Here is a 17,102-nt window from a genome sequence, read left to right on the forward strand (position 1 = left end):
TTACAATGGAAGTTGTTTTACCCTGATGGAAAAAACAGGTGAAAATTGTAAAAATATAAAACATTTATTTGGCTTTCGGTTTTGTCTTATACGGTGAGTTTTCCTTTCAGGTGACATGTCTTATTAGATCTCAATAAGGGCCTTCTGTTTCTACTCCTCCATGAGGCCATTAGGCCTGTGATATAGGGAGCATGAAAGGTCCCCCCCTCCTGTTTGACAGCTGAATCACATGTAGAAAAAAAAAAAAAAAAAACACATAACAGATCAAATGAACAAGAGCACAACAGACAGCATACGATTACAGGACAAATAAGCAATTTTCACACCCATTAAACACATAAGGTTGTCACGTTTCAACCAAAAACCTTAATTTAATTTATAGACAAACTCAATAGTATGTATAATTGTGAAGTGAAGAAAAAAAATTATGCATGGTCCCCAATTATTTATTTTGTTTTACAAATCGTATTCTCCATTTTTTGCATTCATATGAAAATGTTGCAACCATTTAGCCCACTTTGCGCTGAATGAAACTAGTTAGGCGTTATTAGTAAATAGAGTACAATTCAATTTAAGTAAAAATGCATCTCACAGAGGACTGCTCAACCGGTCATGTGAAAATGGACAGATAATGGCACAACTGCAACCTAACCTGACCTGATTTAATCATCCTGCATTGAAACCTATACTAGACAATAAAAAATAGAATGATGCATTTATTTTACCTTGTTTTAACTGTTCTTCGGTGTAAAAAGCATGACATGGCAAGCCACCTAATCTGAAAGGCCGGGAAAGAAGTGCATCAAGCACAGACAAGCCAAATAACTCATGGTGACTCTGGAGGAGCTGTACAGAGCCTCAGCTCAGGTGGAGAGTCTGTCGCTGGCACTGTTAGACGTGTACTCCACAAATCTTACATTTATAGAAGGGCGACAAGAAGGAAACCATTGCTGAGAGAAAAGCATGAAGCCTCCACCCACTTATGAAGACGGTTATGAAGACGTTATGAGACCAAAATTCAGCTTCTGGTGAACGTGCAGAATGCTATGTGTGGGGAAAAAAACTGAACACACCATCTTGCAGTCCTAACATGGTGAAACATGGTAGTGGCAGCATCAAGTTGTGGGGAAGCTTTTCTTCAGCAGCAACAGGACAGGACAGCTGCTCAGAGCTGATGGTAAGAAGGATGGAGCCAAATAAAGGGCGATCCAGGAAAGAACAAAACCAGTGAGAGGATGCAAAAGACTTGAGACTGAAGTGGAAGTCTACCTTCAGCAGAAAAATAACCCTAAACATACAAGAACTGTTGTACAATGGTTTAGATTAAAGAATGTGCATGTGACAGAATGGCCTAGTTAAAGCCCAGAATTTATCGAGTTAAGAACACTTAAAAAAAAAATTATAGACATTCTCCTTCTGATCTGACTGGGCTTAAAGTATGTTAAAAAAAAGCTGGATTTGATAATTATTTCAAGACTCTCGATGGGGAAAGCTGCAAGAGACACAACCCAAAATATGTAATACCTGTAAGCTGCAGCAAAAAGGTGGTTAAACTATTTATTGAGTCAGGGGGCTTAATGCATGCCACACTTTTTATTTGCAAAAAAAAAAAAAAAAAAAGCTAAAATCGTTTTCCTTCCACTTCACAATTATGCCTCACTGTGTGTAAGTCTGTACATGGACATACAGTCAAGTATTTGGTAGTCTTTAAAGAGTTAACCTTGTGTCTCTCCTAGACGGAGCTATCGCCTGAGCTTTCACTGCGACTAACTTTTCTCTTTCATCCTTTAGATTTGAAAACCGACTCTGGACCTACCATTACCTTTCTACTTTTCTCTCACATAGAAAGTGCTTCTGGCTCAGTACGTTTGTGTTATTTTTGTGTCTCTGCTGTCTTCTCAGACCCGCTCACACTGTACTGCAAAAACGGAACTAAAAATAAGTAAAATTTTCTAAAAATTAGTATTATCTGTCCTTGATTTGAGCGGGTAAATAAGATGATCTGCCAATGGAATAAGATTTTTGCACTTAAAATAGGAACGATCCATCTCCATCATCTTATTTCAAGTGCAGGGTGTCTAATAATCTTATTTTAGGATAATACTCATTCCATTGGCAGATAATCGTATTTACCTGCTCATATCTAGGACAAAAACACACATTTTAAGAACATTTTACTCATTTTAGGTCAGTTTTTGCGGTGTAAGCCTGGTTCTGGTTCTGCTGGAGGTTTTTCCTTCCTGTTAAAAGGGAAGTTTTCCTCTCCACTGTCGCTTCATGCATGTTTAGTATGAGGGATTGCTGCAAAGCCATCAACAATGCAGACGACAGTCCCTGTGGCTCTACGCTCTTTCAGGAGGAGTGAATGCTGCTTGGAGAGACTTCAATCTGCAATCTGCCAGGTTTCCTTAGATAGAAAACCTTTCAACCAATCTGTCTGCGTGATTCGATTAAATTTACTTTGTAAAGCACCCCGGGATGACGTGTGTTGTGAATTGACACTATATAAATAATCTGAATTGAATTGAGAGTGTCCGGACCAGATCAAAGCCTCTGACTGGTGTCTGCAAACAAGAGGGGAGGATTTCATTCCTGCCGGCTCCCTCCTCGACACAGAGCAGTGTGTGTTACTCTTAGACTCGGGCTCTCAAAAAACCTAAGTGATGGGGGACTGTTTGCATAAGATGACCAGGGAGCTCCCCCTATATAGGGAGCAGCAAATATTTTGACCTCTGCTGAGCTGATTTAGTGCAAGATTACATCTGCACATATGCCTGGGCACCCAAAGCATGCCCTGCAACACCTAAACGCGCTGAAAATATTTCAAAATGCCTTTCTCACATTATTGAATTACATCTTAGAGGAAATGCATGATGTGTGTGCCTATAGGGTGTGAGTGTGTTCTTATATTTCATCTAGGAGGAGAGAACTGTCGTCAGCTCCACCACAAACCAAAAAAAATGCAGCAACCAATCGACTGTGAAGAAAGACACTTTTTTTTTTCCTGGCCTAAAGCATGATAGCAACTATGATGTGCCACAAAGTTCAACAGATGAAGTAAGAAACAGGAAAAATGCAGCTGAGGGAGAGGAAAGCAGGAGAGAGTAAGTGGAAATATCAACAAAAAAGTTAATTGTCAACAATGAAAGAGCAAACAGCTCTTTGTTCCCCAGAAAATCCTAGGTACAGCAAAAAGGTAAAGATTTAAAACCACTAACCTGAGAGCTGAGTATGACCCTAAAGACAGCGATTCAAAATCTGGGTGGTAGTACAGATAGACAGAAGACACACAGGTAGGCAAGATGTCGATCACTCCCACTGCCACAATGCGTCCGTCCAGCCAGTACTGCTGGTGGAAGGAGCCGTAGCCCAACTCTGGTCCGTCTGGAGAATGTTCCGCCTGAAGCGACAGCAGCACAGAACAAAGAGCGGGCAGAAACCGACTATTAAAACTTGAACGTAAATCCTAGAAATCACAGTGGATTGAGCATAATTGTCAATTGGAAGTCAACAGCAAATCGTTTACAAAACATTTTGAAAAGTGTGGAGTACATTTGTATTCAGGAGTACCTTGTGTTAACCTGACCCCAGCCAGATGTATTTTGCTCTGCCTAGCTCCACTCACATCCATCTGGGACAGATCCATAGGAATGGCGTTTCAGAAGGCTGGGCCTTATCAAATATCCTTGCATATGATTGGATAAGCCACTTGTCTGTCATCTTTATTGACGTGCTATTTCAACTACTCACACCGAAGCTAACCCGTGACGCTATTAGAGCGACGCAGGAAAAAACTAAATGTTTTTTAATGTGTTTGCGGCTTTAGTGGCACGTGTTTTATTGACAGTGAGCTGACAGGAAGAGGGGGGAAGACAGGCGGCAAAGCGCCGCGGGTCGGAGTCAATCCCGGGCCGACCGCGTTGAGGACTAAAGGCCTCCTAACATGGTTCGTGCTAACCGCTAACCGCTCCGCCACGGACGCGCCCCGGAAAACAAAACTTGTCAAATCCGGTCGGGAGAAGGGCGAAAACATGGTTTCCACCAACAAAAGCCTTCAGAGCCGTTCTCTGATGTTCTTTTAATGAAACAATATTAGGTAGATTGGACAACACGGAAGAAATAGCAGCATCAATGCTAACGCTTGCTTCCTCGATGGCGAGGCGCCATTGTTGTCTGAATCAAAACAGTCTCACGGTCGCTTCTCCACTACGTCACATCTATGAAACTCCACCTCTGCGTCCTGATTGGCTAGACTATAAAATCGGTTGGAGAAATCACTCTCTATGGGAGATGTCCCAGATGGATGTGAGTGAAGCTAGGCGGAGCGAAATCCATATGGCTAAAGTCAGGTTAACCTCGTGCAGAAGTTGACCTGAATCAAAAGTGTAACTAATTACAAACTGTGAAACGTGCTTGTAAAACTAGTGGTTTTACACAAGGAGCTAAGACTTCACTTGTGTAACTTCAAACTAACTATAAAAAAAAAGTAAATGGGTAAATTAAAGTGCCTCGTATTATGGAAAAAACGTTTTCCCTTTATAATATTTCGAAAATATATTTTCCTAAACATATATTCAGCATTGCATGCTGTTCTCTTCATGGAAGCCCAATGAGAGCATTGGCAAAAATAAAAATCACGATTCTCCAAAAATTAAATCTTATAAAAATTGTAAATTTGAATTAATCCGTTTAGTCAAGTTGTCAGCCAGCCATTAATAAAATCACATAAATGCAATGAATTTTGTGGTTAGAATGCAGCAAAATGTGAAAAGTTTTGAAAACCTTTTTCCAAGTCAATGTATCGTGTGAAATAAAGTTCCAGTGTAAAACTGCACCCCCCCCCCAAATATATCCATACCTATGCCTACGTACAACAATAAACACACAGCCGTGTATAATGGTGTATTATAAGTGCTGTATTTCTCAGCCAAGCCTTGTGCATTGTGAGTGGGTGTGTACAGTAGCCTCCCATTTAGTCGGCTAATGGTTCCCAAATGTGGAGTGAAAGCTCGAGCGAGGAGGGGGGTTGCGGCTGGGCGACGTGAAGGACTGACCACAGAAACTCTCCAGGAGAGGGCTTTTTAATAAAAGAACCTGCGTGAGCAAAACCCATTCCACCGCGCGGCTGTGGCGCGCTGCCAAGCTTTCTACTATATATCTGCGTCCGCTCATTCCATGTGGCACCAAAGAATGTGGGTGCCGGTGTGCGCCGTCCGTGAGCTCGAGTCAATCCCATTAACGAAAACGCTTTTCCACAGACACGCCGTTTCTCATAAGAATCCGCACGCTGGGCTTTTTCAATCAAACCACTTTTTTGCGCTTTTATCCCCGCCGGCTTAAGGCTAGAGGCTCGGGGTTAGGGTTAAAAGTCACGTTGAGCTGGAGTATAGGTTTTGTGTGTGTGTGTGTGTGTGTGTGAGACTTTCTTCAGCGCACTGGTAACAGGATCCTGCTACTTAGCCGGCGTTCATCTGGACGCAGTTAAGCGGCAGACACTGCCAGTTATCACAACACATAGGGAGCTGGCTGGGTAATCTGGGAATCCACCGGGGGCCGCATGCTGACCAAATTAAAAACCGACAGAAGAGAAATAAGGCGAGTCTGACAGACCCGATCTCGGCATGTCTCTGACCCCCAGAGGGCCGACGGTTTTCTGAAACGTAGCTGGTCACTCGACATGCAAGTCTGATTGTCTTTATAACACTGTTACTGCCAGACTGTCCGTTTATGGGGCAGTTTGTTATTACCAGCCACTCCAGAAACATCGCCGTCTTTGTCAGAGGCCCCACTCTGTCGTTTAAAAGCTATGAGTAACGGAAAATAACACAAAGGGATTTGCTTTACCCCACTTGGACTACACACAAATGTTGAGTGCTGGTGCAGGAAACGCAATAGCTTTATTGGCTGAGCACGAATGTTGGTATGAATGCGCCCGCCGCGGCCCTCGTCTGACCGGCCTGCGCCTACACCTCAGACGACAGCTTGATGGTTGTGTCCTTGCCCCTGCGACAACCATCTCAACATTTCCCTGAACACTTCAAACCACCTCACAGCCTCCCCGGTAGCCCCCCAAATCGCTCACATCTGGCCGAAACACGAGGCCATGTGGGCAGCAGGCAGAACAGAGCAGAGCGAAGAGGAGAGGGTGAACGCCATGATGCTTTCAACCTTTGGGTCATTTTCAAAGAGACATTTGCGGAAAGAAAACTAATGGATACATTTTTTCTCTATGTGCAAGAGATTCTGAGAGAATTGGAAGAACGCTGACTCGGAGTATAATACAAGAGAGGTCTCCTGCACTTGTTTTCTTAATTAAAGGGTGTTAAATGGTCGTACATCTGTGTGTCCCTAGCAGGTCCCTGAGGTCACGTGATCAAGGCCTGCTGTTTATGCCGAGTACGAGGTGACGGGACCTTCTCAGTGGTAGACCCAGGACTCTGGAGCGCTCTCCGGTTTAGATCAAGGTCGGTGAACACTTTTTAAAAAGCAACTATTCATCTTTCACTAAAACTTTCAATCGGATTAGCTGTTTAATTATTTTAATTTTCTTCTGTACAGCCCTTTGTGAACTATGTCTTGAAAGGTGCTATATAAATAAATAAAATTTATCCTACAAATCGAGTGTTGTAATTAAACCCTTAAAATCCCCTTTGATCACTGAATGATGTCACATACAAACAACGTAATAATCTGAAAGGCAGCACCAATTTCACTTAGAAAATGGATGATGTGGTCGATACTTATTGTAACTGCTGTATAGTAGCTATGTTTTTTTATCATAAGCATGCTCCACAAATAACTACATAAACCAACAATCTGCTGTAAGGTAAAATATAGCTTAGTTGGCATCTGGATCGCTTTAGATCACGTTAAGTTAAGAAACAACAGGTGGAGTTTAAAACCCTGATTTAAAGTGCTATATGCAGAAAACAGCAAAACAGACGTTTTTCAAATTTTCCAATTTACCAATGAGTCGCCAACTTAAAACTCAAAGAGCAAAATTTTGATGTGGATATGTTCGTTTAAAGCTAATTTTCTGCCCTCCATACTTAATCAGGCAGGGAGCACTGCAAAAACGGAACTAAAAATAAGTAAAATGTTCTTAAAATTTGCGTATTTTTCCTTGATTTGAGCAGGTAAATAAGATCATCTGCCAATAGAATAAGATTTTTGCACTTAAAATAGGAACAATTCATCTCCATCATCTTATTTCAAGTGCAGTATATCTAATTATCTTATTTTAGGGGTCAAAATACTCATTCCATTGGCAGATAATCTTATTTACCTGCTCAAATCTAGGACAAAAACACAAATTTTAAGAACATTTTACCTATTTTTAGATCCGTTTTTGCAGTGAGAATAAGCTTTAGAAAACCATTTAGAAGCCCCTGGGGTTAGATCTGCAGGAGCAATAGCTGCCGATTTCTACCTTCAAATATTTCAAATCCTCACTTTTATTTCTAACTGAGGTTTCAGACCAGATTCCACAGAAATAACGAGGATCTTACAGAAAAAAGTCAACAATAAACAGTTGGTTTTCTGTGATGAATTATCTACAAACCCTGTTATTAAGTGTTTATTGCTCAGACATAAAGAAAAAGCTTGAGGAAAAAAATTAAAAAACAAGCAGAAATGGGTTGAGGCAAGTACAGCTTACAACACTCAACCCACCTCCAACATGCTAAACTTGGCATGATTGCTTCTCATTATATTTTCAGACACTGACGTTGCCCTGTTCCTCTCATAGCACTAATACGTTCTCAAAATGCACTGCAACAACAGAGGGCGGGGGGGGGATTTTACCTGGATTTTAGCGTGAAACCTCTGCAATTTAGATTAAATGAAACACGGCAACAAACAAACGATCATCCGGCAGCTGCATTTGTAGCCGTGCAGTTCGCAGACTCTTTTATGAATGCAGGCTTACATGTGAACTGAACCACACAGTTTGAAGGTCCATGTGGCGAGCGTCTGTGTGCATGTGCTCTAATAGCGGCTCAGATTAGAGACAGATGGAGAACAACACGCAAGAGTAGTGCAGATTTTTATGCATGATAATTCAACACTTGGAGAGAGACGGCGGTGGAGAGATGGATGCGAGCAATAAAACCAAGTTGTGCAAGAGGAGGCAAAATGAAAAGGACATGGCCGTTTGGAGAGGGTGAGACAGTCCAGGCAGAAAAATGTGTTAGGCGGCGTGCCACGGTGTGAACACGTATGCGTATGTGTGCTGAACTGTGTAATTCGGAGTGCCTGGTCGCCAGCTTTGACGAGGTGATAAAAGCTTGTTTCCTATAAACACTAATGATGTTCATTAGGGAAGACCTGAGGGGCCACACGGGACAAAACGGAGCGACTGTGCTTGTGTCCGTCTGTTCGAATGAGCTTCTGGACCTCGAACCCATTAAAGTGGCTCCAATAAGTGGCTCCGTCTTGGGGTCTAATTGTTGATGTAATTGTTCTGACCCAACAGGGCCACTGGTGCTTTTGAACACTGGCGGGCTCTTTAATACCTCATATCCTGCAGTGAAATAACCTTAACGAGGGATCGTCTTTGGTGATAAAGATTGAGCTACTTGGCTACAATGACAAGAAGCTTGGCCTGATGAGTTGAGACTTTCAAATGCAAGAACCCTGTACCAACTGTCCACCATAGCGTTGATAAAAACACAGCGTGATAATGGTGCACTGCTTAAAGAGGACAGAATAATGAAGGAGGAGGGACTACATCAAACCCTTTAACATCCCACTACATCAGCAGCTCGATGGTCAAAGATCAACAGGAAAGAGACGTCCCAAACACGCTAAGCTTCTGCAATAGCCTTTACAAAACCCTGACTTTTAAAAAGGTGCATATCCACGTTATTAGATTTTTTATTTATTTTTTTATACGCCGGTAGCTCACTCTGGTTGCATAGAAAGTTTTTATGACTATTTATCACGTCCTGCAGGCGTATTAGTTTTTATTTTTGGTGCTTCATGCTTTGTTTTTGTTAGTAAATAAAGCCTTTTGTGTCGATTGTAACGGAAGTATGTCACTGCCAAGCCCGTATTAAGACAATGTGGTGCCCCTGGGCAATATACCTCAAAGCCCCCCCCCCCCGTGCTGTCCTGCGGTCAAAAACATCAGACATAATGAAGGGGATTTCTGTAATGTAATTTACTATTTACTAACTTAATGCCTACATGTAGGCATATGAGCTGTGAGCAATATTCAAATATCTCATTTTAAAATGTTGAAATCAAAAAAATCTTAATTTATTTATCATTTATTATTATTGTGACATCAGTGTTCACAAAACGAATAATGCATGGTCTTTCAACAATTTCAAGTAAATAATATAACAATTTATGAAAAATATATTTTTAAAGCATGTGTCATGTGGTGCCCCCCCCCCCCCCATGGTTGGTGCCCCTGGGTACTGGCCCACTGGCCCTTATGGATAATCCGGCCCTGTCACTGCGCATGCACAGCGGGGGTTAAAACAAGGAAGCGGCTAACGGCTATTAGCATCACCCAGCAAAACAATGAAGGATGTTCCAAGTTCCAGTGGGGGGAAAAAAGCGCAAAAAATATGATTCCAGGAGGGAAAAGACAGGAATGTCACTGGGAATACCGTAATGAACGTTGGTGTTCACTGAAGCAGACGCTAAACCTGCCGAGGCTCAAACGTGACCGCTGAGTTGACTGACGTGAGCGAATGTTCTGATATGAGGCTCTTAAAGTTGCTGTAGATCAGTTTAATTAATAACGGTTGGTCTTCGATCACGCCGAGCTGCCTTATTTAAGAAGGTCAGGCTCGGTCCGGCAATATTTACAACTGATTCATAAATTAAGCAAACCGGCATTATGATAGTTCTGCCACACTGCCGCTAGATGTCGTCACGTTTGTTTATATTTGTTAATCGCGCCCAAGAGCGAATTAAAAAAGGACCATCGAAATACTATCAAGATGGAGGCTTGGTGTATATAACCTTATTTTATCATGATTGGTTTTTGGTCTTCTTTTTTTTGTAAGCATATTAAGTGGCTATATGTCGTTAATGCCATTGGAAATTTCTAGACCATGGTTTAAATACTGGGTCTGAGGGACGAACCCTCAACAATTTCAATGAACTCTACAGATTTTGGTCAAATCTCCAACCTGAATGATGCCCAAAGCTTTTTGATGGCTACAAAATATGGAGACAAGCATTTGTGGTGTTGGACGTGTATAATTGAAGGTGTGTGAATAATTTTGACTCTTGTTTGGATGAGAGAAAATATATCATGAACGCAAACTTGTGCACACAGAACTTTTAAAAATCATTAAAGTTGTTTGCTGTGCATTCAGTCCATCCTGAAGGAAGAACGTTTCAAAAATGTCTTCAACAGCCCTAAAGTTTATTTAACGTTTATTTAACCAGGAAAGTCACCACTGAAATTAAATATAATTTTGTCAGGGACCTGGCAAAAAATGAATAAATAAATAAAAACAAATACACAACATTACATGAAAAACCTCTTATATAAATAGCATCCACAAAGACTATTTAAAAAAAATGAAAAGAAAAAAAAACTGTAGAATGTTACATCAGACAGAATTAAAAACGCTGACCATTTAAAGAAGTCATCTCTAAGACTATCAATGTATTCTATCTAATTCATATTACATTCCTAACCACCATGAGTTTATGTAAAATTCTCACTGGCAATCTCAGTTTTAAAACTGAAGCCTGTAAGATGAATGCATCGGTCCATAAATCATGTATCTGTAAAGCAACGTAAAGGTAGTGGTATGTTCTGTAAACATCAAAAGACTGCTCTGAGGTCATTAAGTTAAACCCAGTGGTACTAATGCAATCTGCAGACCACTTTTCTTCTGTTTTCCTCCCGTTTTTTACTCAGGTGAGGCTAAATTAAACCCCCACGACATGAAACAGAATCCCCTTCTTGAACACTTTAACCCCGCTCGATCCAGCTGGAGGCTCATCGGGAAGAGCGAGCAAAGGGAACATATGTGGTGGACCAGGAAAACAGGAACAGTTGTTTTCGCTGGGATATTCCTGTTTTTATAAACGCGATTTGTCCTTTATCGCGGAGCAAATCCTTCCAGGTAACACACGCGGACGAGCACAGACGTTCTGGAGAAGGTTTTTTTGTTAAACTGTCAACAGGTTGAGGGAAATACGTACCTCTAGTGGTGAATCACAAAGAAATCTCCGGAACTGCGGAGGCAATCAAAAGGAGGGAAGGAGAGAGAAAAAAAACAGTTAGTTCTCTGGGTCACCAACTCCTTTCAATAGGCACAAATGAAAACCATACACATCTCCTTTTGCTGTCCCATATTGTTTATCCATTTCCATTTTCTCCTGGCTTAGGCGTCACATAGCCTTCCATTCATTACAGGCATAAAAGAAGCCTTTATTTACACAAACGAAAACATTTACCCTATCAGCCGTGGCTTGCAGACTAGGAGAGGACACAATGACAGCTAAAATAAGCAGCCCTGCCAGCGTCAGAAGTCTATCTCTCAGCACACATTAAAATGCACAGCAGATATCAATTACAGTGGGGCTCTGTCTCTGTGTGTGTGTGGAAATATACGTCTTTGGTCTATTATCTACACTATTTCCTGTGCTTCTTTTTAGCTGAGGAGTTGAGAGTGGTGTGTTTACAGTAGTGTTGGCCTTTAGGGCAGGACGACAAACTCTGCCTCCTTCAATATTAACCGTTTAAAAACTTGAAACGCAGCAGTGACGGACCGTCTTTTTGTTGTCCTATACAGGTACGACCCCATTTCGCAAATTCACATGTGACTTCTATTTGCTTATTTTTATGATCTAGAGTTGGATGCTGCTGTTGAAGAGGTCGCACAACAGCAGCTATAAAAAAAATAAAAATATGCAGCACATGGACACAAAGGGTGCAGATAAGAGTTTTCAAGCAGGGGGTATAATTTACTGCGCGTTGGGGCTTCATATTGTCCAAAGCTGTTTCACACTCTACGAGGTTATATAACGACTAAGTTTATTTACTGCCACAAGCCCCAGCTCTTCCAAAAGAGAAAGTATTTCTCCAATTGTCGCCCGCAGCTCTTGTGAGCTGTTGTGACATTAATAAAACTTTATTGGGAGAGTGCTAAAGCTATTGTCACACTGTTTCCTGTCATTTTACGAAGGTGTAAACATTAGCAAAATTTGTGCACGTTCAGATCCCGTCACATCTATGAAGTAGCTATAATTTGTGAAATTTAGTGTAAAACTTTGTCAAAAAATTCAACATTTTTGTGCCATTCCCAGTTTGTTTACTTTTTCACGTTAAGAGTCTCCTGACCATTCTGGGTTGAACTTTTAATGCTCTATATACATGAGTGAACCCAAGTTGTTAATTATTAGCTAAACTAATTACAAAACAAGTCAAACTCCTTTGCTATGTAAGCCGCTCCAAGCATGCTGTAAGATGAGGCGACAGAAACCTTACGTTTTACTTTCCCAAAGTGTCTCTTTTCATGTCCGACTCGTAGATTTCCCGTCAAAATGCTGCGTAGCTCCAACCAAAATAGAGCAGGGGTTAACATGGTTGGAGCTACGCAGTACAGCTGCACCACTGGTCAATCTCCCCCATTCATTTCAATCAGATCTAATTGCTAAAACGCAATTTATTGTCGCATCAGACGGATCAGATGGTTTGGTGTTTCGGCCTTTACAGCATTAAAAATCTAGGAAGACAATGATGGAGTGTTATCTTTGCACCCAGGGCAGAAATACACTACTGTAACATGGGTTTTAAAACCTAAGACATTTGCAAATCTCATTGCTATTTAATGTGATCGCAATCTGAATCCAGTGTAGACATGCCTTGAAGAATACATAGGATGGCATGTAGCACACCGTTTACAGAACTAAATATGAGATCTACAGATATTAGCAAGCATGTTTCAGTACTAGTTCTTTAAGCGGTGTCTGGCATGTTCGTTTTGGCCATTGTTTATTTTTGATCAGGCCACTTTCTGTCTTCACTGGCAGAAAATTGTGATATCTGTCACAGTTTAACACCCTAAGAATCTGACAAAGCAACCTGACCGTTGTGACAAATGTCACTCTGAAACACATTAAATATGTATCACATTTAAGACCATCAAAGTTGCTTGGATCTGTTTTAAAAGAGAAAAATATACATTCAATTTGTGCTAATCCGGCTGTCGTAGAAAAAAAAAAGAGTCAGATTTTGGCCACTTTTTTGTATCAGTAGGTAACTTTACATCAGAGATGAAAAAAATCACCTGTGGGGTTCCCTAAGGGTCCATCCCGAGTCCCGTCCTATTCAATACCTACATGCTGCCTCTAGCCCAGGTCATAAAAAAACTATATCAGGTACAATAAATATGCAGACGACACACAGCTCTACATCACCATGTCACCAGGTGACTATCAACCCATTCAAGTGCTGTAAATGTGAGTAAATGATTAGAAGAAATCAATGCATGGATGTGCCAAAATCTTCTTCAATTGAATAAAAACAAAACTTAAGTAATAATTTCTGGACTATTAGAGGAGCGATCAAAAGTTAGCACACAGCTTCAGCTGCTGTAGTTAGTAACCACTGATCAGGGTGTAGTGATGGACTCAGTCCTGAACCTCCAAAAGCATCTAAACACAATTACAAAGTGGTTCTTCTATCACCTGAAGAACATTTCCAGGATTGAAGGACTAATGTCTCAGCAGGATCTGCAAAATATAATCCATGCGCTTATTTTTAGTCAAATTGCTTACTGCAACAGTGTTTTCAGCTGTAGTTGATCCAGAACGCTGCTGCCCGCGTCCTCACTAAGACGAAGAAAGTAGAGCACATCACCCCAGTTCTAAAGTCCTTACACTGGCTCCCTGTATCTCCTGTAGCCCCAGCCTACTCTGCATGCCCAGAACCAGAACCAAATAGAGAAGCTGCATTTAGTTCCTATGCCCCACTTTTATGGAAGGTTAAAAAAAAAAAAGGTTAAAAAAAAAAACTATTTCTAGAGAGAACGTACATTATGAGGACTTTCTCCTCTATCTACACAAGATTACCTCTGAATTCAGAAGCTAGTGCTAGTGGATATAGTGCCTAAGAGTATTGCCAACAAAATAAGCGCTTTGAAAACATGAGGGCAGTGACACTTGACCACTTTAACAAAAGGGTACACCAATTATGTGCATAAAGGGAGGAGAAATACTCCTTTAGTGTGTCATGTTTTTATTCTTTATACTAGATCTCTAAAGGAAACAACAGATTTCTGGGATTTCACAGATACATTTTAATCTCACAAAAACAATAGCAATACGCCTGAGATACACTGACCTCTAGAGGCATAAACTACAAACTGCAACCAATTAAATCCACTTGCGTAAAACACAAGCTTTAAAGGTATACTATGCAACCGGGGTAGATTTTCCAGCGAGGCTCCCCCCAGAGGACGAAAGTAAAAGTGCACTGTCGTAAAGATGCTCAGCTGTTCTGGTTTCTCCATCAACCCAGGCGCGGTTGTTTTGAGCTTAGCAGACAGGCGAACGCAACGAAAAGTGGAAAAAACGGCAGTACAAACAATGACTAACACAGTGAAAGTATGAACATCAAGCTTCCCGCGGCCGCCTCGCCAAGCCGCGGCCGCCACCTCCTCGCCAGTTTTATTATTATTATTATTATTATTATTTATTTTTTAATTTTTTTATGTGTGCGAGACGATACCACCACCGCCTCGCCAAGCCGCGGCCGCCGCGGTGGCGTCTCGCCAACATAAAAAATAATAATAATAATAATAATAATAATAATAATAATAATAAAACTCGATATGCTTGCATGTTTATTTGACGTTAACACGCGGTTCTTTGTTGTTGCTTTTGCGCGTGCATATAGTGAATGGCAGGGCAAAAACACATGGAGTTCTTGCCGTAAAGCGAGACTTCTGTGTGCGGGCCGTGAGCTCTTGCAATTGCAAGTGCGGTATTTCCCCCACAGAACACCAGGGCGGCCGAGAAAACCTTTGTTCGACCTGAAATTACTCATATAATCATCCAAAACGGTATGGAACACATTAATTAACTGAAAAATGTTGCATAGTATGCCTTTAAAAGCTATGAAAAACAAGAACAGGGGCAGCAAAAGTGACCACCTGCGTACTAAAACCGCTAAACGGGGCTTTTACACACAAGTTTAACTTGCACGGTGTCAAAAGAAAAACAAAAATGAATGTATGAGACTACTTAAAAACAATACAGATATGATTATAATCTAAATTTGCTTCCCATTCTTCCACCAAAAGCCTCATCCATTCAAAGCCACTGGCTCAGTCGTCGTCTTTATTCTTTATTGAAACTAACCGGTGTTTTGATAGCATGCACAACATTCTAATAAAAGTAACACTCGTAGAAACATTTCTCTGAAGAACTAATTGTGGAATGTGGAAACTGTAGTGTCTGATTCTATTGAGTCAGCAACGATCTTCGCTCATGTGCAGAAGAGCTCGTCAAGCTGCAAGTGAGGTGTAATTTTCCACTCCTGGCTCTGACGGTCAAATTACTAACTGTAAAGCTTCCAACGTGCAGTATAGCTGAAAGGCACAAATAAAACTTTTGTTTTAAAAAAAAAAAAATGCTGGTTTACCAACAGAACAACAGCTGCAGTTATTAGATGACATCATTTATTGAGGTCTTGCAAAATTACTGGCTGCTAGATGTGTGTGAGTGAGAATAAAATTCCAAAAAATTAACTTGCAGTTGAATGCCGTACCCTTCAGTAAAGCCAAACCAAAATGTTAACTATGTGTTTCAGACTTTTAATGTATGCAAGTAAAAATGTATAAGTGTGCTTCAGCTCTGAGCTCCTCTTCCTCTCACACAGAAATGCAAGGTAAACCCAGACACGCAGTCAGTAAAATAAATAAAGCCTAAAGTGAAGGCAAAGTTAAAGGGCATGGAGGGACAATGGAGGGATTTCTGCCCAACTTCAATAGCATCAAATCTTTTCCATCAGAAACAGAATCGATCCATGAAGTTGCAGCAACATCCTGATGTTCATCCACACATGGAGTCCATCTCGTCCTCTTCGACTCTCCCTTTCTTACAGTAAACACACATCTGTGCACAATTAAGGCTTGCAAGCAGCCATTGCGAGCACACACGGTTGTATTCTTCCACAAATACGGTGCATTTAAACAAACACATCTGCTTAAGCCTAATTGCTACTTCCACCTCTCATCAGTGTTATCTTCGCACAGTCAAAGTGCTGCCCTTGTGAGTGATAAAATGACTCTACTAGAAATGCAAAGCTCAGTTAAGGTATCTGTTAATATCTCTTTTCTCTTTGGTTAAAGTTTTGTTTAACATATCTATTTATAAAAATAAAAATAAAAGTTCCAGGTCCTTAAAAAGTCATGCAAAACTCAAGAGTGGGTCCTTACAAACCAGTTGGTTCCTCAGTTCTGCTCAAAGTAATTGTTCTGCACTAACATGTTGCAAATTGTTATTTTTCCCCCTGTTTTTTTATACTAATCTTTTCAAATCCTCCCCAGACATTATTTTCAGGAGTTTTTGCTTACATCAAATGCTGATGTAACAGGATTTGTTTTCCTGAAAATGATTCCCACATGCGCAGGTACTGAAAGTCACGGCTCGGTGAAACAATTAAGACCAATAAGCAACTGACTGTTTGGACTTGTGTCTGCATGCATGCCTCTCAAAATAATTGCTGGTATGTGCTTCAACTCTGTCAGGAAGCTAATATTAGACAGGGAGGGAAATATTCCTGGCAATGTTCCAGTCATGATTTGTCAGGAAATGCATATACCCCAATACAAACAAAGCACTTCCCTCTGTTAGGGCTTTATGTCTAAAAGATTGAACAATTTTTGGTAGGCTTAACTTCACTTGCACACATAATTTGTCTTATCAGCCATCTCTGAACCAGACTAATTGTAAACCAAAGATGTCTGCCAAAAATAAGATAATGCAACAATAAATACCTTCACAAGAATGTAATAATCCAGCTAATCTATGGGTCATCGTAAGGCGTTGTGTATATATGTCAAAGTTCTGTATTTTTCGTGTTTTAAATTACCAGCATTCTCTGTTCTTTTTAAGCAAAT

General features: G+C 40.8%; 1 protein-coding gene across 5 annotated transcripts in view; it reads right to left on the reverse strand.

Moving 5' to 3' along the window:
- Positions 1 to 3,218: 3,218 nt before the first annotated feature.
- LOC105918663 (arginyl-tRNA--protein transferase 1) overlaps positions 3,219 to 17,102 on the reverse strand; it is a gene marked incomplete at its 3' end in the record, with an annotated part of 40,178 nt that continues 26,294 nt past the window's right edge. For all 5 annotated transcript variants that reach the window (XM_036126717.1, XM_036126714.1, XM_036126716.1 and 2 more), the window contains 2 exon segments: positions 3,219 to 3,400; positions 11,176 to 11,208. In XM_036126717.1, coding sequence (XP_035982610.1) covers positions 3,219 to 3,400; positions 11,176 to 11,208 — 215 coding nt within the window.

The sequence above is a fragment of the Fundulus heteroclitus genome, chromosome 22, assembly GCF_011125445.2.
Source record: "Fundulus heteroclitus isolate FHET01 chromosome 22, MU-UCD_Fhet_4.1, whole genome shotgun sequence".
Classification (NCBI taxonomy): domain Eukaryota; kingdom Metazoa; phylum Chordata; class Actinopteri; order Cyprinodontiformes; family Fundulidae; genus Fundulus; species Fundulus heteroclitus.